The 26,857-nt window shown below is 44.9% G+C and overlaps 1 protein-coding gene across 1 annotated transcript; it reads right to left on the bottom strand.

Moving 5' to 3' along the window:
* Nucleotides 1–19: 19 nt before the first annotated feature.
* XRCC2 (X-ray repair cross complementing 2) lies at nt 20–25,790 on the bottom strand. The gene is made up of 3 exons (XM_039230729.1): nt 25,603–25,790; nt 11,658–11,739; nt 20–1,202 (listed from the first exon to the last, which is right to left on the bottom strand). The coding sequence occupies exons 1-3, from the start codon at nt 25,639–25,641 to the stop codon at nt 499–501; spliced, it is 825 nt and encodes a 274-aa protein (XP_039086660.1). The 5' UTR covers nt 25,642–25,790; the 3' UTR covers nt 20–498.
* Nucleotides 25,791–26,857: the final 1,067 nt, after the last annotated feature.

A 26,857-nucleotide genomic window follows, 5' to 3' on the forward strand; every position in this document is an offset into this window, starting at 1 on the left:
TGACACCGAGTTATGGAAGTTCATTTTATTTAGGCTGCAATGTGTAGATTATTTATTTAGTTTTAAAACAAGCTTAATAGACACTTTAGTAATTATTACCAGCACTTGATTCTTCTTCAACAACCCAAGAACAGAGTGGTGTCAGCTTTTACTGCACGAGTTGAAGAAATCCATTTGGGGGGGGGGAGGGGGGACCTGGCCGGCTCTGTCGGCTGAGCAGCCGACTCCTGGTTCCGTCTCAGGTCCTGATCTCACGTTGTTGAACAAGCCTCGCACAGGCCTCCGTGCTAATGGTGCAGAGCCCGCTTGGGATTCTCCCTCTCCTCTCTCTCTCAAAATAAGTAAATAAAGCATTTAAAAAAAAAAATCCATTCTGTATAGAAACATTTATATTAATTCTCCCAGAGTTTTAAACTTTATAACTGAATCATTTTAGCCCATTAAGAGACTTTTTAAATTTTGTATAGTATCCTGGAAAACACTATTTTTCAAGCCGCATCAACGAAACTCAATGCCACTTTCTCCAATAACAAAAACATGCTTTTTTAAACTGTTACTTTTTAAATGACGTGAAACTAAAGAAAACTGGGTGTCAGTTTTCAGATCATCTTGCTTGGAGAAGAACATTCTGAGCTTTACCAGCCGCTGCCACTCCCTGCACAGGTAGGGCCTGTAGTGGGCCTCGGGCTCGCCGGGCCCCCCGGCCGGCCCCTGCCACGCCGTCTGCATCAGACTCTGTGTGGCCGCGAGGACAACCAAGCGGTACTCGACGGCGAGTCTCTCCAGGAACCGGGAACACGTCCTGAGCGCGGACTCCTGGGAGCTAACGCTCTCCCCGCCGCTGGCGCGGTCTGTCCAGTAAAAGGCGGACAGGCTGTCCAGGATCAGCAGGCAGAGGGCGGGGCGGCTGCAGACGGTGGTTTCTAGGGAGCACAGGGTGAGCAGCAGCTGCGAGCTGGTCCCGCAGCTGACCACGAACAGGCGAGCGAGGCACTGCCGCACCGCTTCTTCCGAGCCCCGGGACAGTCTACGCTCGAGAATCGTGACGAGCCGAAGCAGGTCAAAGTGATAATCCGTATCGATAAACAAAACTTCGACTTCCAGTCCGCCTTCCGATTTTGGAAGCACACATCGCGCTGTTACATGATAAAACATTTCTGTTTTTCCTGTTCCCTCTGGACCATGAAATTCAATAATGTCACCTGTGTAAAATTTAAAAATGTCAGTCAAAACGCAGCAGCACAACAGGCTACAAAATGAAAATCTGCAACAATGTTTAAAAAGACATTTGCTGGCTGGGGCGCCTGGGAGGCTCAAGTCAGTTAAGCGCCAACTTCGGTTCAGGTCATGATCTGGGGGTTCATGGGTTCGAGCCCCACGTCGGGCTCTGTGCTGACAGCTCGGAGCCTGGAGCTGCTTGGGATTCTGTGTCTCCCTCTCTCTCTGCCCCTCCCCTACTCACACTCTGTCTCTCTGTCTCAAAAGTACATAAAACATTGAAAAAAAATTTTTTAAGACATTTACTGGAATGTGAAAGAAAATCTAAATCCACGTGCGAAACGGATCCATATAAGCAAATACACGTAGATAAGGAAATTAAATCGTCACATTTCACCTCTGAGAAAGCAGCTGGCTGTTAATTAGCAGCAAGGAAATGTGAAAACCAGAAAGGCAAGGCTGGGAGGCGCCGAAGGAGACCTCGGGGGACGGATCCCCGTTCCCACGCTCGGGAACTGGTGATGGCACAGAGTTCGAATGCAGCGCCACAGACCTAGGGTCTTTCAGAACTCTACTGATCACGGCAGCACACGCCGCTTCTGGTGGCTGATTGCCCAGTATCCGCGGGCTCCTTTCCCTTAAGCAGAAGACCTCAGGTTACGGGCGGGGCACGGCGACGCGCCCAGCTTAGAAGGCTGTTCCCAGCATCTCTGGCTAAGAGGGGGCAGCAGCCAGTGAGAGCGAGGGGCCTGCTGGGGTCTCTGAGTCCCGCTGCGCCGGTGCCGGTGCCATGTCTGCCCTGCTGCTCCCTCCTCGGGAGGCGCGGCCCTGAGGATGGAGGGACGGCCCGAGCACCGCGGGCAGGCGGGCAGGCAGACAGGAGGTGCCCGGGGCCCTGAGGACAACACGGACCCCACGCCAGCCACACAGGGCTGCGTCCGTGCCACTTGTGATGTGAGGAGACGGAGACCCCATCAGGTCTCCTGCAGCTGACAGTCCCCGACTAAGGTTTTCGGTGTTCCCGGCTTTACGGGGACAGCAGTCCGTGCACGTGGGGGCAGGAGAGTCCACGGCTCTGGGCCGAGACGTCAACAGCTTCCCTCGCCTGCAAAGGCCGCGCATCCCCCAAATGCCATCGGCTGTCCTTTGCTGTGTGAATTTCCTGAAACGGTGTCCAGCTGGAATGACATCTGCACCGTAAATTATTTTCCTCGCATTATAAAGACTCCAGATCCTTGTCTATACAGGTTCCAGTAACTCTCTTGCAGTGAGGAAATTAGACACTTGGGGGAACTGTCCCGCCCTCCATAGCTTGTCAAGATCCAGTCTCCACAGCGGCCCTCCAATTCTGGCTAGTTTCTTTCCATTTAATTTAGGGTTGAACCACATAACTGAAAACACGGTGTTAAAAATGCAGATTCTTGGGGGGTGATGTACATGGCGAAGGGTACTTGTTGGGATGAGCACTGGGTGTTATATGTAAACCGACTTGACAATAAACTATTTAAGAAAAGAAATGCAGATTCTTAAGCCCTGACCACATACAGAGTCTATCTGAGAATCCAGTTACTTTATTTCCGGTTATTACTAACAAACTATTGCAAATTGGAACATTCACAAAAAGTATGTAAAAAATTCTAGCATGTTACCACTACACCATATTTAAGAGAGTCTAAAACTTCAGCCAGTTTCTACTATAAACTTACAGGCAATCTGCAATTCAAAATTTAAATTATCATTATTTTTAATATTTTTATTTATTTCTAGGAGAGAGAGAGAGACAGCGTGAACAGGGGAGGGTCAGAGAGAGAGGGAGACACAGACTCTGAAACAGGCTCCAGGCTCTGAGCCGGCAGTCAGCACAGAGCCCGACGCGGGGCCCGAAACCACGAATCGCGAGATCGTGACCTAAGCGAAAGTCGGACGCTTAACCGACTAAGCCACCCAGGCGCTCCTCAAAATTTAAATTATTATTATTATTTTTTAATGTTTTATTTATTTCTGAGACAGAGAGACAGCGCGAGCAGGGGAAGGTCAGAGAGAGAGAGAGGGAGACATAGAATCCGAAGCAGGCTCCAGGCTCTGAACTGGCTGTCAGCACAGAGCCCGGCGCAGGGCTTGAACCCACGAACCGCGAGCTCATGACCTGAGCCAAAGTTGGACGCTCAACCGACTGAGCCACCCAGGCGCCCCTCAAATTTAAATTAAAAAGATTTCCCCTCACCCATCCACCCCGCCAAGACTCCAGATCAAGGAATACTATTTTCACAATAACCATTGTTCACCAGTGCTCTTGCTGAATGTTATCATAGTGACTAAAGCTCTATTCAGTACCGTCTCCTACTAGGTGACTAAGGAGCTAAGCTGCCCTTGCTCCCACATAAAGTCTTTACTGCCCTGCGTTACAGAGGGAGAACAGACTACATGCTCTAAGCGCAACATTAGCACAGAACAGATATCCACGGTAGCGAAGGAACGTTGAGAACACAGGTTAGCAAGATTCATCTGAAGCGGCTTGTAGGATACCATGAGCCACAGAGAGAGACACGGCGGGGAAGCCAGTCAGCAGACTGCACCACACCTTCCCTCACCCTCTCCCCGGAAGAGAAGGCAGGGAGGCCGGCCAGCGACAACCAGGCTTTCTCCCGTACTTCACAGACGACAAGGGGCCATTCATGACATTTCACTTGATCCTAAGAGCAGTACTCTGAGGTAAGAAGGCAAACTCTATAAGCTTCCGTCATCACGGTTCTCAGGCCGTCTAGGTTTTGCCTATCCGCGTCACCACACTTCGCGTGTGCTCCTCCTGTAGTGTGTCTCCCGCGCACACACAGCATCTTCTGGCCGCACTTCATCAGATTACTTTCCTTTGGAGAACTTCTTGAGAGGCACCTGAAAAATGAAAATGTTAAGTCCCGATGACCTGGTGAGGGTTAGAGGCCCAAAAGGCAACCTCGGAACATGGCACCCTGAAAGGAAGCAAGTCTGGCCACAGAAGCCAGCAGGGGTAGAGGCCGCGGACCAGCGCGCGGCACGGGGGGCGGGCACAAGAGGACAAAGTGACCAGCGCTAGCCCGGCCGCTGCCACAGCCCCCGGCCAGGCGCTGCTGGCACTCAGCCCCCTGCACTTGCTCAGAAGGCTGAGGGCAGGCTAAGGTAGTGACTTACAGGTTCTTCTCGGGGATAGGCTTGGAAGTACCCGCATAAGCAAAGTAGGGACTTTTAATTCATGTAATCACATAAATATCCTAACAAGAATTCAGCTTTCAAAATGCTATGTTAACGAGGTGTCACAAAACAAAAAGGTCTCACAACCACTGGGATTTAAGATCTAGGACAGTCATAAGAGGCTGGACCTAACAGTCTGAGGAGGTGACACAGACACAGAAGCAGGTGGGTGAGAGGGAACCAAAAGAACAGAGGCCAAAAACCCAATTACTGGGATACATCCACAGTTAGAGGAGTCAGCATGAAGATGGATAAAACAGAAATAAATTTAACAGAAAAATTAGGAGGAAAATGACACAGAGCACAAAAGGTTTCAAGAAAATGAAACAATACTAAATCCTAGTAAATGCAGCACTGAAAGTTCTAAAAGTGACAAAATGGCAGAGGAGAGTTGAGGAACAAACAGATCCCTGAACTGGCCCTGGACAGTTACCTGACAGCAGTAAATGTGCAGTTTGCAAAAGCACGTTTAATATAAATATATTATGAACCAAACTTCAGAATCAGACACAAGGAAGAGAGATGGAAGGGTGTTCCCGGGAGCACCCAGTGCTCCTGAAGTGCAGCAAGGACAAGGAATCAGGGGGTGCACGAGGAATTAGGGGGAAACACAATGGTTTGTGTTCATTTAAAAAGTAAGAATATTCAGTAGGAGTTTCATGAGGCTGGAGAGCCCAATGAAAACAACAGAAGTCAAGAGAAAGACAACATATTCTGAAGCAAAAGGGAAGAGACGCTGGGGCACCTGGGTGGCTCAGTGGGTTCAGCATCCCCAACTTCAGCTGAGATCTCATCTCACCGTTTGTGAGGTCGAGCCCCGTGTCTGGCTCGGAGCCTGGAGTCGGCTTCAGATTCTGTGTCTCCCTCTCTCTCTGAGCCTCCCTCACTCACACTCTGTGTGTGTGTCTCTCTCAAAAATAAACAAATATTTTTAAAAAAAAATTTTTTTTAAAGGGGAAGAGACCCCACAGGGGATAGGAATACAGGACACTGGCCAGAGGGTAACTGTGTACTATCTCTGCCTAGTTCTCGAATTCTCAGAATAGGAAAAAAATGAAAACCTTGCCAAACATTTTCTTGGACAGAAGGTGGTGCTCAGAAACATCTTTGAGCATAACTCAAAGGGGTAAGTCTTTGAGGACACGTACTTACGTGGTTTAACAAGGTTTGATAAATGCACACATTACTAAGAAATACATGGTGTGGTATATGGATTCCTTACATACTTGGTTCAGCATGACTGAAATGAGACAAAGCTTAAGGTGAAATCCTTGGCGAGGAGATTATTAACAGGCATATAAAAACACTCTTCTCCTTTTACAGATTAATAGCAAAGCAAATAAATAGGTCATTTATAACAACTGGGGAAATGAAATTTGCAAACTTACAAATTATACATAAATATTACCATTAAGGTTCTAGATTCCCTACAAATATACTTAATGATGAACTGACATCAGTTTCCCTGGTTTTATAAACACAGCCTAATCACATCAAAAATCATATTCACACATCATGGGTTGTTTTTTTTTTTTTAACAAAGCCAAACTTTTATTTATTTTTAAATTTTTTTTAAATGTTTTATTTATTTCTAGGAGAGAGAGAGAGACAGAGACAGCGTGAGCAGGGGAGGGTCATAGAGAGAGGGAGTCACAGGCTGAAACAGGCTTCAGGCTCTGAGCTGGCAGTCAGCACAGAGCCTGACGCGGGGCTCGAACCCACGAATCGCGAGACCATGACCTAAGCGAAAGTCGGACGCTTAACCGACTAAGCCACCCACGCGCCCCAAAAGCCAAACTTTTAAATGTTCATTTTTATTATTGAGAGAGAGAGAGAAGAGAGCGCGCACGCACAAGTAGGGGAAGGGCAAAGAGAGAGAAGGACAGAGGATCCAAAGTGGGCTCTGTGCTGACAGCAGAGAGCCCGACATGGGGCTTGAACTCACAAACCATGAGATTATGCCCTGAGCCGAAGTCGGATGCTTAACCAACTGAACCCCCCAGGCGCCCCCAAAATTATGTTCTACAGAAGGGACACAGTCCTTTTAGCTGTTTGAAGTCACTGTCTCAAATGTTCCTGAGAGCTGTTACAAAAGAAATAGTATGCTTGTCCGCTCAAATACTGGCTATGACAACTTGCAGTAAAAAAACCAAAAAACAAAACCCCTCCAAAACACATACACACACCAAAACACATCTCTACCATTTGGCACTTGACGAATTAAACTAAATCAGAAAATCTGGATGGTTTGGCCTTGATAGTTGCTCTCACAAATAGAACGCTGTAAGGGATCTCGGTAACAGATTGTCAGAGTGAGTTTATGAATCTAAAGATCCTTCAAAATAAGGATAGAAAAGAAAAGCCAAAAAATACATCATTTTGGTATCAATCTACTAATTGTATAACAAATATGTTCAATTTGCAGATTATGTTCGTTATAGTACTGAGGAGGTAATGAGTTGGTATATAGTACTGAGTTGCTACAAAAAAATTTTAAAATGTTTCCAACAGCGTTAGAGCTTTCTGTAATCCCTAAATCTCCTCCTGCTTCGACTTGAGCTTCGTATACAGTTTCTGATAAACTACTGTTGTTGATAAATAACCCTTACAATACCAGTCCTAAGTCTGCCAATGCTCCAATGAGTATTCATCTCACTAGGTTCACAGCTGTAACGTGTACGGTAGGTGCAGGTAAGCTCTTTTGTCAGTGACTGAACAGACGTGTTTCTAAAGTCTCCACAGACCTAGGGCCGCCTGGATGGCTCAGCTGGTTGAGAGCTTCTTAGTTTCAGCTCAGGTCATGGTCCCAGGATCATGGGATAGAGCCCCACCACGGGCTCTGTACTGGCTGTGGAGCCTGCTTAAGGTTCTACTATCTCTCTCTCCCTCTGCCCTTCTCCCCTGCTCACTCTCTGAAATTAAAAACAAAGTTTCTATAAATGTAATACTCAAATGCATAAGTGGTGCTGACAGCCCTTGCTTTAATGTCAATTTCATAAGGTCCAACTTACTGACATCCTTTCTGATAGAACACAGTTCAATCTTCTAACATGTTTGATCAAAATTTGTCTTTCATTATTGATAGTTTAGAAAATTGTTTGCTAACAGATCTGTCCTACAGGAAACAGTAAAGGGAGGCTTCTAGTCTGAACGAATGGACAGTAGGTAACTTAAATCCAAATGGGTTAATACAAAACACAAGTAAATGCAACCACAAAGGTAAACATGAAAGACCGTGTAAATATGTTTAGAATTGTAACTTGTTTTATCTAAGAAACAATTGCATTAAGTAATAAATTTATTTGTTATAATGCATTTTAATTTCTTTGCTGTAATGGTTTTTTAATTTATTGTCTTAATTTTATTTTAATTCAATAATAAGTTTAGATGTGTTTATGGACATACAATGTATAAATATGTAATTTGTAACAGCACAAAGGGGGAAGGAATGGAGCTATATAGCAAAGTATTTATAAAATACTGAAATTACAGTAGTATTAATTCCAATTAAATTGTTTTAAATTAAAATATTAATGGTAATCCTCAGAACAGCCATTAGGAAAATAACTCAAAAAACTAAAGTAAAAGTAATGACCGGAAATAACTGGTACGTTAGAAAAATTTTTTAAAAACTTTTTTAAATGTTTATTTTTGAGAGAGAGAGACAGAGTGCCAGCAGGGGCAGAGAGAGAGGGAGACACAGAGTCTGAAGCAGCTCCAGGCTCTGAGCTGTCAGCACAGAGCCCGACATGGGGCTCAAACCCAAAGCTGGATGCTTAACTGACTGAGCCACCCAGATGCCTCCAGAAAATATTTATTTAACACAAAAGAAGGAAGAATAGAGAAACAAAAAACATATGACATATATAAAAAGAGCAAATGGCAGTCATAAAACCGATCTTATCAGTGATTCATTAGTTATAAATGGATTAAACAGTCTAAAAGGCAGAGAATGGCAGCATGGAATAAAACACACGACCCAACTGTAGGCTACCTACCACAGGCACACTTTGCCAAGTCACAAATAGACAATAAAAGGATAGAGAAAGATACAGCATACAAACAGTAGCCAAAAGAAAGCTAATGTGGCTATACTATTATCAGACAAAATATACTTTAATAATTGTTATTAGAGACAATGGCATTTTTGTTTTCCACTCTTTTAAAAGACAGCATAAAATTTACCATCTTAACAATTTTTTTTAGCATTTATTTTTGAGAGAGAAAGAGAGAGAGAGAGAGGCCGAGTTCGAGTGGGGGAAAGGACAGACAGAGAGGAGACACAGAATCTGAAGTAGGTTCCAGACTCTGACCTGTCCATACAAAGGGTGATGCGTGGTTCAAACCCACGAACCGTGAGATGACCTAAACCAAAGTCAGACGCTTAACAGACTGAGTCACCAGGCGCCCTGAGCATCTTCACCATTAAGTGTACAGCTGAGCACTGTTAAGTACATTCACATTGCTGTGAAACATCTCCAGAACTTTTCCATCCTGCAAAACTGAAACCATGTACCCATTAAACAACTTCCCTTTTCCCCCTTTCTCCGCAGCCCCCGCCCCCCGTAACTACCATTTTGTTCTGTTTCTATGAACTTGACTGCTTTAGATACCTCATATAAGTGAAATCACACAATATTTTTCTTTCTGTGCCTGGTTTATTTCACTTCGCATGTTCTCCTGGTTTCCCCATGTAGTAGCATGTGAGAGGATTTCCTTCCTTTTTAAGGCTCAATAATATTGTATTTGCAGAGACCTCATTCTGTCTATCCATTCATCTGCCAGTGAACATCTGGGTTGTTTCCGTCTCTTAGCTATTGTGAATAGTACTGCTATGAACATAGGTAGGCAAATATCTCTTCAATACTCTGCTTTCAATTCTTGTGGAGATACACCCAGAAGTGGAATTGTTGGATCATATGACGGTTCTATTTTTGATTCTTTGAGGAAACTTCATACTGTTTTCCATAGCGGCTGCACCATTTTACAATTCCATCAACACTGCACAAGGGTTTTCCAATTTCTCCACGTCCTCATCAACACTGATTAATTTTTTTTGGAGCCACCCTAATTAATGGGTGTGAGGTGACAAAGAACATTTTATGATGATAAATGAATCAATTCATCAATAAGGTATAACAAACGTACAAGTGCCCAAGAGTCCACGAAGCCTCAAAATATATGAAGCAACACTGAGAAATAAAGGGAGAAATAAACAGTTCAAAAATAATAGTTGGAAACTTCAATAGTTGGAAACCAACGAGCACTACAAAACATCATGAAGACACTCAATCCGACTGCAGAAGAATATATACTCTTCTCAAGTGCACATCTAACATTCTTCAAGGTAAGCCATATGGTCAGCAATTAAACAAATCTCAATCAATTAAAAAGAATGGATCACAGAAGTGTGTTCTCTGATCAGAAAAGAATGAAAACAGAAATCAGTAACAAAAAAGCTATAAAGCTTCTTGATCTTGGATTAGCCAATGACCTCCTAGCTATGATACCAAAAAGCATGAGCAAGGAAAGATAAAATAAACTGGACTTCATCAAAATTAATAACTCTGTGCTTCAAAGGACACCATCAAGATAGTGAAAAGACAACCCACAGAATGGGAGAAAGTGTTTGCAAATCACATGTGATAAAGTACGTGTACCTAGAATATATAAAGGATTAAACTTTTTATATAAGTCAATAATAAGACACAACCCATTTTTTTTTAACTTTTTTTTTTTAATATTTTTTATTTATTTCTAGGAGAGAGAGAGAGACAGCGTGAGCAGGGGAGGGTCAGAGAGAGAGGGAGTCACAGACTGAAACAGGCTCCAGGCTCTGAGCTGGCAGTCAGCACAGAGCTGGATGCGGGGCTTGAACCCACGAACCATGAGATCATGACCTAAGTGAAAGTCGGATGCTTAACCGACTAAGCCACCCAGGCGCCCCACAACCCATTTTTTTAATGGGCGAAAGATATGACATTTCTCCAAATTACACATACAAATTGCCAATTAGCACATGCAAAGAGGCTTAATATCACTAGCCATCAGGGAATGTAAATCAAAACCAGGATGAAATATCATTTCAGATTCACTAGGAAGACTATAACTAAAAACACAGAGAATAAGAACATTTGTTTGCAAGACGTGGGAAAACCGGGACCATTCTAAACTTTACCACCAGAGGCAAGTAAAACGTGCGGCTGCTTTGGGAAACAGCCCGGCAGTTCCACAAAAAGTTAAACATCGTTGCCACATGAACCTAACCATCCTTCCAGTAGGTATTATCCATGAGAACTGAAAGCAGATCCACAGAAAAGCCTGGACACAAATAATAATCACAGCAGCTTTATGCATAACAAAAAGTAGAAGCAACCCAAATGTCCATGAGCTGACGAATGGGCACACAAAATGGGGATACCCCACACCACAGGACATCACTCAACAGCAAACACAACTGCTGATATGTGCCACAACATGACAAAACCTGGCAAGATGATGCCAAGTGATAGAGCCAGTCCCGAAGACCACATACCGTGTAATTCAATTATATGAAATACACAGAAAGGGCTACTCTAGAGAGTCCAAAAGTAGATGAGTGGCTGCCTAGGGCTGAGGGACGTGGGAGGAGCCAGGCAGTGACTGCTAATAGGTGATGAAAATATTCTAAAATCAATTGTGGTCCTAGGTACATAACTGTGAATATTAGAATACAACCATTAAGTTCTACACTTAAACTTATAGCTCTACAAAGCTCTTCCACTAATAGAAAAACAACCCAAGCACAGGACCTTCTTTGTAAGTTTTCCCTAGTGTAAAAGTGTTAGTGGGAAAAGTAGGTACATCTTTTCCCTTCTGTAGAGATATGAACAGACAATGGGGCACTTAAGGGCTTTCCTGTGATTCTCGAACTTCTAAAGAATTAAAAAATAATTATAATAACAAAACCCCACAAATAATGTGTTGGGATAAAAGAGGTCAATACTTGTTCTCAAGATTCACCGCAGATGATGAGTCAAATTTCATCTCCTCTGACACAGATAACACTTGAAAGTGTTCTGTCATGATCTATTTCTCACTTTTTAATTTTACAGTTTAATCCATATAGCCACTTGTTAGGGGTATGTACACATAAATGAATACACGTGGGGGGAAAACATGTTTTAGAAGACTTAATTTATGACACTATTTTGGTTTGAGATTGTTCTTACCATGGACAGATGAATCTTCATCAGCAAATAGATTCGGTTCTATTTCTTTCAAGGAACTTCTACCTTCAAGTCGGGCAAGGAGCTTGCAAAAGAAACAAGAGAAGGAAAACTCATTACCTAAAAATATAAAATCCTAGAAATCTACATTATACAATTTTCCAAACGTCTATATAAAAAGACTCATTTAATTTTGAGGATTGAGGAAATTATGAAATAGATACAATTTAGGAGAAAAATTGTGTTCATTTATTCAGAAACTATTTCACTTTTTTTAGATTATTTATTTTGGGGAAGAGAGAGAGGTTGTAGGCACATGCACAAGTAAGAGAGACAAGGGAGACGGAAAATCCCAAGCAGTCTCTGGGCTCCATCCCAGGAACCACGAGATCATGACCTGAGCCAAAATCAAAAGCCAGACACTTAACCGACTGAGCCACCCAGGTACCCTGAAAATACTTCATTTTTTTATGTATGGATGGCATAAAATGAATCCCTGTCTTCAAAGGAGCAGACGCTATAGTTTGGGACATAGGACCGAACTGCTAACTGCCAAGTATTTACCTTTCCTACGGGTCACAAGCTCCCTTCTCAGTACACTTACCACACTTTTGGTTTGTCTGCCTATGACAGTCAATTCCTCATCCAGCGGGGGGAAAGGGGGAAAGGAGAAAGGTGAGAAAAACCCTACTTGGAGGAGCTCCCACCTGAGCTCCGGCAGGTACCTGGCGGAAGGGTGTCAGCCAAGGTGCAGAGGCCATGAGGAACACTCTGCTTGTAGGTAAACTAAGTGGATTTGAACTGCTACAGCTTGTAGCTTGTAACATCAAACAGGCAGTGGATTCGTAAAAGTCCTAAAAGAGCGAGAGTCAGCTCACGGAAGGTCTTAGATGCCATGTTTAGGAGGCTGTTCTCTGGTGTTTAGACATGAGCAAGGGATTTTAAACTGCATAATGAGAAGCAGTCTAGAATAGTTGGGACTTCAGAACCAGACCTGCTAGCCCCTTTCTCTGGGACGGAGGCTTCTCATCAGGAAAATGGTAACAGCTATCTCCCGTTCAAGGATGTGGAGGAGTCAGTGCGTTAAAAATAAGTGCTTGGCGGGGCGCCTGGGTGGCTTAGTCGGTTAAGCGTCCGACTTTCGCTTAGGTCATGATCTCGCGGTTCGTGGGTTCAAGCCCCGCGTCGGGCTCTGTGCTGACTGCCAGCTCGGAGCCTGGAGCCTATTTCGGAGTCTGTGTCTCCCTCTCTCTCTGACCCTCCCCTGCTCACGCTGTCTCTCTCTCTCTCTCCTAGAAATAAATAAAAAATTTAAAAAAAAAAATAATAAGTGCTTGGCATAGAAGCAGCACTGTGTGCGGCCCAGCTATCATTATCTGCATTTCAAACAGATTATCCTGGTGGCTAGAAGGGGATGGACTTGGGGGTAAAACCAGGTATGGAGAAGGCTGGAGTCACACTAATCTGGAGGAGGTGTGCCCACACCAAGCAGTTAGGATGACAGCAAGCAGAACTGTGTAACTGATTTAAATGTCAAAGAGGAAAATGTAATCAAATGGATTCTCAAGGCTCTAAGGAATCAGCACATATCTGACAACTCTTCCATACGACAAAAGAGAAAAAAAAGCACATCACAAATGGGAACAAATGGAGTCACTCTTAACCTAGCAAAAGTTTTGAAAAGATTCCCTGAAGTGATGAAAGGATTCTATAGTTAACTTAGCAAATCCGCACTGGGTCTCTCAGGAGCAGACTACAGAGGAAGAAGCCGGCCTGGCCGGAGTCCCCTCCAGATACCTTCTTACAGGACAGGCTGCTAACTACACAAGAGTCACAGCGAGGTTCTGAAGGCACGTCTGAGTTCAGAACCGGCCCCCTGAATATTAAGACTCCCTTCCTCACCTCCATGACACTGGCAGGGACGGGGGGGAGCTGCCGCACACCGTCTCCGCCCACTCACAGGAAGAAAACCTCAAAACAGGCAACACTGGTTTTACATAAGAATGCCCTGGTGGGGAAGCAAAGTGTTAGTTCTGTTAAACCGTGACCCCAGGGTACTTTTTAAAATTATTGTGATGACAGGGGCAGCATACTGGCAGTAAAGAATTTAACCTTAACCAAAGAGAGGTCTGGCCTTTGCCCTTGGCTCCTGGGAGGTCATCGCTAAGCCCCCAGGAATATCCTTCCAGACAGAAGTGTCTTTGTTTACCCCAGGCCTGCTGCCCCATCAGAAAGCCTGAAAGTGTGACTTAGGGTGGGGCTTTGGGTCAACTTGACCTCTGGTATCAGAGGGGCTGGAGGGTGAGGTCAGCCGCTTGCCTGGTCTACAGGAGAGCCCCAGGCTGTCCCACACGCTGCTGGGAGGACTGAGTACTGGCCGCAAGCCCACTAGGAGAGGATAAAGTCTCCTGACTCTGATCCATTACAACCCCTGGGCTGCTTTCAGATCTGCATCCTTCCCCTGCAGGAACCCATAACCCCGACGTAACAGCTTTCCGTGAGCTCGGAGTCCTTCTAGGAGCTACTATAGGTGGTCTTGGGGACCCCAAACCTGCAACTCGTGTCAGAACGCACCTGAACCTCTGCAGTTTGTGTCTGCAGTAAAGGCCCAGCTTCACACAGAGATAAGGGACTTCGGCTACAAACTGAAATACAATCATTCTTTCCTTTAGAAAGAGCACGTACTTGTGGATTATTTGAATTGGATGTTTTTTTCATTGATTACCCTTGTATTTGAAAGGAAGACAAGGCAAACTGTGATTACACAGACTTCGAGATTTGGCAGATATTAGAAAGTAAGCCAATCACCTTAAGAAAACTGAAAGTATGTGTTGCCAATGATAAAATTTAAATTTTGGAAAACTTATCCACCATCATGACCTTGACAGCTTCCCAACACTCACAGTCCTTTTTGGTGAAGTCACCAGTGTTTTAATGTGATTTTTAAAACAATTATTTAATAAAACACATCAATCCTTGAAAGATCTGTGTAATTCACTGAACCAGTTATTTCCAAATGAGCGATGCATGATGTCACATCACTCCTGGGTAAAAGGTTCACTCCATGTACAAGGCCAATCAATGGTTTTAACATATGAAGATTCACTGATACACATTTTAGATTCTATGTTGCAATGAACTTTTAGGAAACTATGACTTGCCAAGTTTTGGTACAGTATCAAAGAAAAAAAATCCACAATTATCTGAAAAGATCTTCAAATACTCCTTTTTCCAGTTGTAAATCTACGAGAGACCAGTCTTCATGTACTTTAACCGGAACAACACACAGTAATAGACTGGATGCAGAAGAGATGAAAACCCGTTTAACTTCTATTCAGCCAGACATGAAAGAGATTTGCAGGTACATAAAAGTGTTTCTCCTCACCACATTTTTTTGTTTAGGGAAATACAGCTATTTTTCATTAATATATTTATGATAATATTCAATGGGGTTATTACTGTCACTTGTACATGAATGTAAATACATAAGATTTTAAATCTGTCTCATTCTGCCTGCTCTCGGATCTTGATAGTATACTTTTTACTTTAATAAACTTTCCCACTTCTGCTACTCAACCAACCCATCAATCAATGTCTGTTTCACTAGCAGACATAACCCATATAAACAAAAGCTCTTTTGGTGACAGACGCTAAATGTACTTCCTGTGGTGATCATTTTGCAACATAAACAAATATTAAATCATTATGTTGGACACCTGAAACTAATAATGTTATATCGAGTACACCGCACACACACAAAAGACACCAAAAAACACACAAAAACTCTTTAAAATCCTCAGTAATTTTTATTATTTTTCAATGTTTTTGTTTATTTTTGAGAGAGAGAGAGAGAGAGAGACAGCAAGCGAGCACGCAAGTAAGCCAGTTGGGGAGGGGCGGAGCAGGGGAGCCAGAATAGGAAGCAGGCTCCAGGCTCCATGCTGACAGCAGAGGGCCTGACTCAGGGCCTGAACTCATGAACGACCTCGGGTGGAACTCAGACACTTAACTGACTGAGTCACACAGGCGCCCCAGTCCTTAGTAATTTTAAATGTGCAATGCACTCCTAAAGTATGAGAACCACTGAGTTATAAGATTGAGAGTCCTGCCTGAAGAATAAGACAGAAATGGGGCAGCGCTTGGGTGTCTCAGTCAGTTAGTTAAGTGTCTGACTTTGCCTCAGAGTCATGATCTCGAGGTTCCTGAGTTTGAATCCCACATCAGCTCTGTGCTGCCAGCTCAGAGCCTGGAGCCTGCTTGGGATTCTGTGTCTCCCTCGGTCTTTCTGGCCTTCCCTCGCTCATGCTCTGTCTCTTCTCTTTCTCAAGAATAAAAATTTTTTAAAAATTTAAAAAACCCCACAAACTTTCATGGACAATATCGAACATATATAACAACTATATGTATACAAATGACTAACATTCTCATCAGAATGATTAACTCAGGAAGTTACTAAGAGAATGTTTACTTATTGTCATTGCTTAAAATATTTTAGAATTCTCCCTTCTGAGAATTCCTTGTAAGAAAGTATAAAGTAAGCTTTATATTGGCATGACTCATGGACAAAGATGGTATTACCCCTCTTACCAAACTGGCTAAATTAGCCAGTTTGCATCTGATTTCCACTGTTATTAAAAACTCAAATTCATTTTCAAAGGATGAAAACTTTCTACTATCAAAAACATTAAAAATAATGTTTTACAATGCCAAAGCAGAGTATAGGGAAATTACCTCTCAGAACTTGGAAATAGATTTACCCTTATAAATACAATACAAATACAAATAATATGAACAATTTATGGAAGCTATTTTATGGGACAAGATATCGTCCAAACCTAGGCAGAAAACACCCTACAAATCTGACATAAACCCATTACAAAACCAAAATTAAGGATGTCCAGAGTTAAGGAAGGAGTGAGTTGAAAGAAGCAAGGTGTATAATCAGTCTGGAGTTTCTGAAGGGCAAAAAAGAGTTTAAGTGTCGAGGGTAAAGGGAACCCAAGTAAGTTCTGCTAGAAATGCCGGTTTAATCCTTTCAGGGAAGATTAACACATGGGGCCATCAGAGCGTGGTGATGGGAACCATTAAGATAATTCAAGTATTTCTCTCGATTCAGCAATCCTTCTGAGGCCTAATTTCCTATTTGGGAAAGAATGCACAGTGGACACAACAATTTTAGTCTATTTGGCAGTTTGACTAATATTGTTAATTAATAGATTTGACATTTGGTTTGTAAATCAGAATCTGCTAGGTTTTATTATCATAACAGTGATCCAATAAATGCTACTATTTGTGCTTACTGTGGTCTCAGAAGTACATAATTTATATACATCATCTCTTCTGTTATATTAACTGTTTGTTATCATTCTATTTTTCAGATGAGAAAACTAGTATTTGCCAGAGCCAAGATTTAAGAGATGTCATTTGGCGCCCAAAGCTGGAACTCTGTGCTAGGGCGCCTCGGAATCCGTATCACCGGGTCTGATGACATCTGAGCACAGAGATGGACTGACTACTGGGCAGCAGATGAAACCAATCCAGACGCTGTCCGGGCGGTTACCTGGCCCCGCACAGCAGCACAGTCAGCACTGCCTCTGGCGCCGCCGAGGAGCCCTGAAAGCTTTCCACGGGCGGCATTGTTACTGTAACAAGCATAGAGCCTGCAAAGGGCACAATACTCAACTGTGCCCACTGGCAAACCTCCCAGCCAAGTCAAGTGCGTCCTGGGAACGGAGTAAGGTGCCGGGGACTCAGACTCAGAGCCGTAGCAGACACAGTGTCTGTCCTCAAAGAATTTAACAGGAGAAAGTCAAAATGTTACAAAAGCACAATAAAGTACTGCAGGTGCTACAGCAGAAATACAGGGTGCCCCGGAGTGTCTGAACCAGACACACCGCCATCTTGGAGAAATCGCTTTGAGGACCAGCGACGGGGGGCCTCCCAGAACACAGCACCCTCCCAACATTCTCTGCTCGTGTTTCGTCACACCCTACAGCCCAACGCCCGTGGGGCCGAACTTCCCGCCCGGCCCTGGAGATCTCGGACAGGTGATTAAACATTCCCCTCTTGGGTGGTCCCTCAGCGGGACCAGCCTCCAGGGCTAGAAAAAGCAAGTCTCAAGGGAGGTGGGGCCGCGGGAGATTTACTTTACTCCTGAGACAAGGCATTTCGCCTCAAGCTGGACTTGTCAGCCTTTTTCTTCAGTCTTCTGGTCAGTTCTAATCTGTGGGAGGCAGCTTTAATTTTGAATGAGAGATTTATTTAGCTTATAGTTCTCTTAAATGCAAAATGGACACTGATAGAGAAATCCTTTTTTCTCTTTCTCCATGGAATGTCCTTGCCCTATTATCTCAATTAAATTCCTAAGGCCTAGACTATGGAACAGATGAAAATAACAAACATTCTTCAAGGCTGCCTCCTTCCGTGAAACTATTACTGTACTAACACATCCCCAGCCTGTCTCCCTCACCTGGATGGATAAACTCACGAGGAGAAGAATCTATTTCGGCTCACCACCTAGTCCACATGCTTTATGTTTGGCAGAAACTCAGTAGTTGCCTGTTAAAGGTGAACAGGGCATAGGTAGGCAGGCTTGGGGAGGACGGAATGTAAACCACCTCGAACTATTGTTTATTGTTTAATGTTTATTTTTAGAGGCACAGAGAGAACGCAAGAGCACATGCTGGAGGGCAGGAGAGAGAAAGAGAGAGAATCCTGAGCCAAGGGAGCGAGGCCCTAGGTGGAGGTTATGCAATCATGACCTGAGCCAAAGACATCAAGGGTCAGATGCTTAACTAACTGAGCCACCCAGGCGCCCCATGAATCTCATAAACTAGTTCAATTTTTCTATCAGGACTGTCTACAAACTTCTACCAAGTCCGTGAGTATTTTATGCCTATCATCAAAGCCCTTCATACTAACCAAATCTTCAATAACTGATAAGCAAAACACCTGCCATATAGATGTTTTTTTTTTTAAGTTTTTATTTATTTGAGAGCGAGCGAGCGAGCGTGAGCAAGCGAACAAGCAGGGAGGGGCAGAGAGATGGGGACAGCGAGAGAATCCCAAGGAGGTTCTGCACTGTCAGCACAGGGCCCAATGCGGGGCTCGAACTCACTCATGAACTGTGAGCTCACACTCTGAGCTGAAACTAAGAGTCGGATGCTTAACTGACTGAGCCACCCAGGTGCCTCCCATATAGACGTCTTTAACGAGCATTTATAGAGCAGAAAGAATCAGGGCACCTGGGTGGTTCAATTGGCTGAGTGCCTGGGTTCGGCTCAGGTCATGATCTCATGGTTCCTGAGTTCAAGCCCTGCATTAGGCTCTGTGCTGACAGCTCAGAGCCTGGAACCTGCTTCAGATTGTCTCCCTCTCAGCCCCTTCCCTGCTCACACTCTGTCTCTCTCTCAAAAGTAAACAAACATTAAAAAAATAATAAAGCACAGAAAGAACGTAAAAGATCAAACTAACCAGAAATGAATGACATTAAGGTAAGTTCTTACATATAAAAAGCATTTGGATAAAGGTTCACTTCCCCCTGACCTTTTGTAATTAAATATCTGCAGAAGGGTTTCAAACTAGTTAAGTATAAAAGGATACCTAAAGGTCGCCCGGGTGGCTCAGTCAGTTAAGCGTCCTTGGCAGGTGATGACCTCATGGTTTCCACGTTTGGGCCCTGCGTTGGACTCTGCCCTGATACTGCAGAGCCTGGAGCCTGCTTCAGATTTTGCCTCCCTCCCCCCCCTTCAGCCCCTCCCCCACTCATGTTCTGTCTGTCTCTTTCAAAAAATAAACATTAAAAAAAAGCTACCTAAAGCAAACATTCTAAACCAAATATTCCCACCCCTGCCCCATAACAGGCCTGGATTTCCACCTAAAAATTGAATACAATTCTTAGTTTTACTACTTATAGAGGAAATTCAGGCAAAAATGTTGAACTATACCATAGGGAAAGTAAAAGACAAGTTGAAATAAGGAAGCAAGGGAAAGCAACAATATGAACATCATGTGATCGATGCAAAACTGGACCATTACAGTAGTCCCAGAAATTAGAGGGCCAATTTCTTTTCATGTGTGAAACCAGACTCCTCTGGCACTCTGAAAATTCAACTGAATTTTCTTTAATCAAGCTTTTGTCTAAATTATATGGAAAAGACAACTGCTGAGTAATATACCATATTGTAAAATCCTGTCATTTTTGGGGCGCCTGGGTGGCTCAGTCGGTTAAGCATCCGACTTCAGCGCAGGTCATGATCTCATGGTTCGTGGGTTCAAGCCCCGTGTCAGGCTCTGTGCTGACAGCCAACTCAGAGCCTGAAGACTGCTTCAGATTCTGTGTCTCCCTCTCTCTCTCTCTCTCTCTCAGAAATAAATAAAAAACAGTTTTAAAAAATCCCATCATTTCTAAGTATATTCCATGAAGAGCTGATACTTTTCTAATATTTTTTAAAAACAATCATCCTATAAGAGGAAAAAACAGATAAAGTCAAGCAAAATTTTCTATACACACACCTGAGAATTTAAGCTTCCCCCCCCTTTTTAAATATATTTTTTAATGCTTAGTGGGGGGGGGGTAGAGGGTACAGAGACAGAGGATCCGAAACGGGCTCTATACTGACAGCAGACAGCCCTATGTGGGGCCCAGACTCATGAACCACAAGATCATGACCTGAGCCAAAGTCAAATGCTTAACTGACTGAGCCATCCAGGCACCCTTTTTTTTCCCTAAGTTTTAACTCCCGTTAGCTAACATACAGTATATTAGCTTCAGGTGTACAACATAATACTTCAGCACTTGTATACATCACCCTGTGCTCATCGGAACAAGTGTACTTCCTAGCACCCATCACCTGTTTCACCCATCTCCCCCACCTCCTCTCTGGTAACCAGCAATCTCTTTGCTGTAGTTAAGAGTCTGTTTCTTGGTTTGTCTCTTTTTCCTTTGCTCATTTGCTTTGTTTCTTAAATTCCACGTGTAAGTGAAATCATACAGTATTTCTCTTATTTTGCTTAGCATTATACTCTGAAGCTCTATCCATGTCGCTGCAAATGGCAAGATTTCATTCTTTAAGGCTGAATAACATTCGTGTATGTGTTTGTGTGTGTGTGTCTTGGGTATTGTAAACAATATGGTTGTAAACAAAGGGTTGCTGGTATCTCTTTAATTAGTGTTCTCATATTCTTTGGGAAAATACCCAGTAGTGCTGCTGCTAGATCATAAGGTAATTATATTTTTAACTTTTTGAGGAACCTCCATACTGTTTTCCACAGTCTACATCCCCATCAGCAGTGCAGGAGGGTTCCCCTTTCTCCACACCCTCGCCAACACCTGTTATTTCTTGTGTTGTTGACTTTAGCCATTCTGCCAGGTGTGTAAGCAGCATTCATTTCTAGCTGAAGTTGTAAGAACTAAATTTCAAATTATGACATTCCACAAATTATTAATTCCATTAAATGCATTCTTCAGATTTCATCAGGAAGTTATGCCAAATTCCTTCAAATTTTCATTAAAAAAAAAAAAAAAATCAAGGGGCGCCTGGGCGGCTTAGTCGGTTAAGCGTCCGACTTTCGCTTAGGTCACGATCTCGCGGTTCGTGGGTTCGAGCCCCGCGTCGGGCTCTGTGCTGACTGCCAGCTCAGAGCCTGGAGCCTGTTTCAGTCTGTGACTCCCTCTCTCTCTGACCCTCCCCTGCTCACGCTGTCTCTCTCTCTCTCCTAGAAAAAAACAAAACAACAAAAAAAAAAACATTAAAAAAAAAAAAATCAAATATATGCAAGGTCCCAGAAAGAAAACAGAATCAAAATTACAGGAGCTGAATATTGGCAGAACACTCCTCTCACCTTGCATGTGAGGAGCTCTGCTGGAGAAACGCTTCTGGAATATTCCCCCACTTTTCACTCTCTTCCCCGAGGAAGGGGAGATTTCCTAGCGGGCTACTCTGAGAGCAGGTACTAGACAGGCCCGGTCATCTCCTTCACCCCTCCCGAGGGTCTGCCGATACAGACAGAAGTCCCCAATCTGCTGCGTTCCTGCACTTCAGTCTCAAAGGAGGGCCCACTCAGAAATGAGCGTCTGGCAGCACAGCTGGCTCATTACCTCGACAAGAGAACTTTCAGTGGTACCCTGGGCGACGGAAGCCCGACCGGTGGGCTAAAGCGTGTAGTACGAGAGAGAAGGAAGTGCAGGCACCGAGCACAAACTCTGCTGTGCTGAGAAGGAAGCGGGTGGGCGGGATGGGGCCTGGAGGTCAGGGGAGGTTTTCTGCTTTGTGGTTAATGTTTTATGTTAGGGTGCTGACAGAAATGATTGTTGGAAAAGAAGACTGAAAGAAGACAGAAAAACGACCACAGGAGTTTGGGAACATCGGCAGCAGTGAAGTGCCTGAGGAAAGGGATGGAAGGAATCTGCATCCTAAGTGCAGAAGCTGCACTTTCTTAGAAGCAAAAATATTTATTCTATTTTAAGGAGGGAATTCAGAGAAATAGTACATAGATGATCAAGACAGATTTCATGAAAAAGCAGGAACTGCTATATTAATAACTAATAAAGTAGACTTCAGAGCAAAGAAAATTACTAGACATAAAGGGAAATTAGAGAAAAAGGATCAATCGACCAGGAAGACATATGATCCTAAGTGTGTTCATACCTACCAGAATCTCAAAATGCAAAAAGCAAAACTAATGCAGGTGAAAGGAGAAACTGACGAACCCACAAACTTCAACAGTGCCCTCTCAGCAACAGATGAACTTACAGACAGAAAATCGGCACGGATACAGAAGCTCTGAACAACACACAATCTAACTCATGTAAACGGAAAACTCCACCCAACAACAGCAGAATATACATTATTTCCAAGGGCCTGGGGAACACTCATCAAGACAGATCCTGGGCCATAAAACAAACCTCAACCAATGGAAAAAACCTGAAATCATACAGTGCGTGTTCTCTGACAATGATGGAAAGAAACTAGAAATCAGTAACAAAAAGACAACAGGAAAACATAAGGAAGTTCCTGTGAAATTTTTTTTCTCAATGACACATGAAACAAGGCAGAAAGAGGGGAGAGAGAAGAGAAATTTATCCACTGAACCAACAATCATTGAGTCCCTGCTATGGGCTATATAGTTTTCAACACTGAGACTAAAGGAATGAACTCAACAGAAAACAAAGTCTGTTCTCACGACCCTTAAATCAATATAAAATGTCAGCTGTGGTCAGTGTGAAGGATAAACAGGGTTGGGGCGCGGGGACTCGGTTGATCATCTGACTCTTGATTTTGGCTCAGGTCATGACCTCAACGTTGCTCGCTCACATACACGCTCTCTCTCAAAAAAAAAAATGAACATTTAAAAAAGGAATAAACAAGGTAAAAGAATAAAGATTAACAGTCAACAAGGTAAAAAATGAATTATTTTATTTTAAATTGTAGTCAAAATGCTTTGTCTTTAAATCAAGGGTTCAGTGGGGTGCCTGGCTGGCTCGTTCAGAAGAGCATGCAACTCTCAGGTGCATGAATACGAGCCCACGTTACCATGTTAGGTGTGGAGATTACTTAAATAAATAAAACTTAAAAAATAAATCAAGGGTTCATTATAAGTTTTCTATTCACACCATCTGGCCCACTAGAACTCCATCCCTAGAATCTGTTAAAATATCTTTTGCAACTTTATTTTCTTGGAAGACCCTGCAGGAAACGTCTTTTCCCTGCTACTCACAAAATGCGGGAATGGTTAGCTGTTTTTTAGAGCTGTAATTCTAGTGAATTAAGATTTTAAAGTAAGGGACCTCTGGGTGGCTCAGTCGGCTGAGTGTCCGACTCTTGATTTTGGCCCCGGCCATGATCTCACGGTTGGTGAGGTGGAGCTCCACGTTGGGCTCTATGCTGCCTGCTTGGGATTCTCTCTCTCCCTCTCTCTGTCCTTCCCCTGCTCGTATGCGCACTCTCTCAAATAAACACTTTAGACAAAAAAATGAATGAATAAATTTTAAAGCAGCACTTAAGTACTACTTGGGGTGACTTGTGACTTCAGAGATCTGCCTCCACACAATGGCTCCGAGTAGAATCCAGCAAGTACTGCAGCCTAAAGTGCAAAGGGAGAAAGCTGTATCCAAACGAATTAAGCACTGGCCACAGAGCGCCCAAGGACTTTTGAAAAAAAGAGGCGCCCTTGCTGGCGTTGTTGACACAAAGGAAAAAGAATAAAGTAGCACTTACTGCCCAGCTCCCTAGCCCCCCACCCCTTCCTACTCCACAAAGCGAAGTGACGGAGCCTGGTGACCCGCTTCCGGTCTCCGTACAGACGTGGCAGGCCTCCCAGTTTTTGGAGACTAGGCTTGTTCTGACTGCAAAAGTCATCTGAGTTCGACCTTGGTTTCAAATGATCGTTTCTGGGGCGCCTGGGCGGCTCGCTGGGTGAAGCGTCTGACTCGATTTCAGTTCAGGTCATGATCTCACAGTTTGCGAGATGGAGCCCCAACTCGGGCTCTGTGCTGACAGCACCGAGTCAGCTTGGGATTCTTCCTCTCCCTCCCTCCCCGCCCCTCCCCTGCTTGTGGTCCCGCTGTCTCTTAAATAAACAAAATTTAAAAATAAAATAAGGCTGTAACTGTAGTGGTTCTTATACAAGCAGTGGCTGGTACTCTTAAGGAGCAGGGATCAGCACGGGCGCCTCGGTGGCTCAGTCGGTTGAGCGACCGACTTCAGCTCAGATCATGATCTCAGGGTCGGTGGGTTCGAGCCCCACATTGGGCTGTGTGCTGACAGCTCAGAGCCTGGAGCTGCTTCAGATTCTGTGTCTCCCTCTCTCTCTGCCCCTCCGCTGCTCACACTGTCTCTCAAAAATCATAAATGTAAAAAGAAAAAGAAAATTTAAAAAAGGAGCAGGGATCAGCAAACTATGGCCCAGAACGCCAAATCCAAAAGTTTCAAAATAAGTTTTTCTGGGACACAGCCAAGCTAATTTGTTTACGTCTCCATGGAAACCTTCACAGGAGACCTGCAGGGGGGAGTGGCTCTAACCGAGACCCCCACTGGCCTGCAAAGCCTAAATACCACGGGGGCCTTCACCTAGGGTACTGCTTCTCTCCCTCGCCGTGCAAAAGATCCTTCGTGAGCCACGCCCGCCTCCTTCTCAGGGCTCCCTTCCCGGCCCGCTTCTCCGCGGTAGCTACACAGCTACCCGCAGGTCCCCCCAAATAAGCCGGGCTCGCGCTTAACCGAAGGCACCAGCCACGTCACCGCTACCCTCCGCTCTGAGTGCCACCCCCGCCTGCCAAACCGACTGCACACGGTGCCTACAGCCGCGGTCATCCCCTGGCCCTGGCTGCCCTTCCGCCGGACAGCACGCCGACTGCACACCCTGCAGCGGTGCTCGGGTCGGTCCTTCGCGCCGGCTCGGCAACGGCAGAGGTGGGTTCCCTGGTTTCCTCCTCCGATGCCCTGACCAGTGGATGGCACACATGAGCACGTGATGTCGTCGGTGCAATTCCGCGCACGTTCCTGCCGGGCATCACATGGCTGGAACTGCATGCTACGTGGGGCAGCGAGGGCTGGAAGCCAGAGGCAGAGACGCACAGACTGGGGGTGGGGGAGGCGGGTGAAGCAACCTCCTGAAATGCCGCCCGTCCTAGAGAAACGCCCGTAACTGCTCCAGGTGGCGACCCTCCTAGCCTCCCCTGCCCGGCTCGCCAGCGCCCGGCGCCCCGCGCAGGGAACAGGCGCGGCCAGTGGTCCCGGCGAGCGGAGACCAAGAATTCACACCCACCGGCGCCCGGGGACTCCCAGGTCCAGGGGGCCCGCTCCAGGGGCGAGGGTGGGAGGGGGCGGCACCAGGGCGGGAATCTAGCGCCCCCCGGGCCGGGCCGCCCGCCCCGCCTCCCTCGCCTGCCCGCCCGCCCGCGGCCCCGTTTCCCGTCTCTCCCGTTTGCCGCCCCGCTGCCTCTCACCTGCGTCCCAGACTCAGCCCTGTGGAAGTCGCTACACATGGCCCCGAAAGCTCGGCGCACCAGACACTCAACTTTCCCGCCACCAGCGCCATTTACCGCACGCGGCTGCGGCCCCGCAGCCAGTCAGCCGCGCTGACCCCGCTGACCCGGGCGGGGGCATGCGCACTGCGGCTAGCCCGGCACCCGGGAGGCGGTGGGCATGCGCACTAAGGCTTACGGGCGTCCCTTGCGCAGGTGACGTCAGACCGCGTCTCCTAGGAGACCGGGAGACAGCTGGTGATTTTTTCTTATAAACTTCAGTTCGTCTTTAGTAGGTAAAACTAGCAGCATGTTCTCTTCCTTCCTTCCTTCCTTCCTTCCTTCCTTCCTTCCTTCCTTCCTTCCTTCCTTCCTTCCTTCCTTCCTTCCTTCCTTCCTTCCTTCCTTCCTNCTCCCCCCCTCCCCTCCCCTCCCCTCCCCTCCCCTCCCCTCCCTTCCCTTCCCTTCCTTTCTTTACTTCCTTCCTCCTCTCTCTCTCTCTCTCTCTCTCTCTCTCTCTCTCGTTCCCATAAACAAAGCAGTTACTGAGCAGGCAGGGCTTTTTGTCCATTTGTGGGTTAAAAGCCTCCAGCTGGCTTTACATGTGATTCATGGTTAATTCTGAAAAAAGTACACTAAGTTTGAAAGAATCTATGTAATTAAGTAATTATGAATAATAGTAATTACAGTTAACGGTTACAATACTTAGTATGTGTCCTAAGTGCTTTATATGTAATAATTAGTTTAACACGCACAGTCCTATGAGGTAGTTACTATTTTCCCCATATTTCACAGATGAGGAAACTGAGGCACAATTTTGGTCCTCATTACTTTGGTGACCAGATTGTACTGAGTCAACACATTAGTGAGAAATAGGAAAGGAAGAATGCAAACTGTTCTTCAAAGAAACTTGGTTGTGGGGCGCCTAGGTGGCTCAGTTGGTTAAGCGTCTGATCATAATCAGGTCATGATCTCAGGTTCATGAGTTTGAGCCCCGCGTCAGGCTCTGTGCTGACAGCTCAGAGCCTGGAGCCTATTTCAGATTCTGTGTCTCCCTCTCTCTCTACCCCTCCCCCACACTCACTCTCTCTCTCTAAAAAATAAAATTAAAAAATTAAAAACTTTTTTAAATAAATAAAGAAACTTGGTTGTGAAGGAAGAAGATAAACATAGTAACAAGAAAAAAATCAAGGAAGAGTCTTTAAGAAAGCAAAGCCTGCTGCTCGTTTCAATGCTG

This window comes from Hyaena hyaena, unplaced genomic scaffold, assembly GCF_003009895.1.
Source record: "Hyaena hyaena isolate Hyena2069 unplaced genomic scaffold, ASM300989v1 scaffold_50, whole genome shotgun sequence".
Lineage (NCBI taxonomy): Eukaryota > Metazoa > Chordata > Mammalia > Carnivora > Hyaenidae > Hyaena > Hyaena hyaena.

Coding starts and splice junctions, on each gene's coding strand:
- XRCC2 (XM_039230729.1), bottom strand. CDS start 25,641: ATGTGTAGCGACTTCCACAGGGCTGAGTCTGGGACGCAG. Junction 11,740..25,602: donor GGGCTGAGTCTGGGACGCAG/GTGAGAGGCAGC, acceptor TTCTTTTGCAAG/CTCCTTGCCCGACTTGAAGG. Junction 1,203..11,657: donor TGAAGATTCATCTGTCCATG/GTAAGAACAATC, acceptor AATTTTACACAG/GTGACATTATTGAATTTCAT.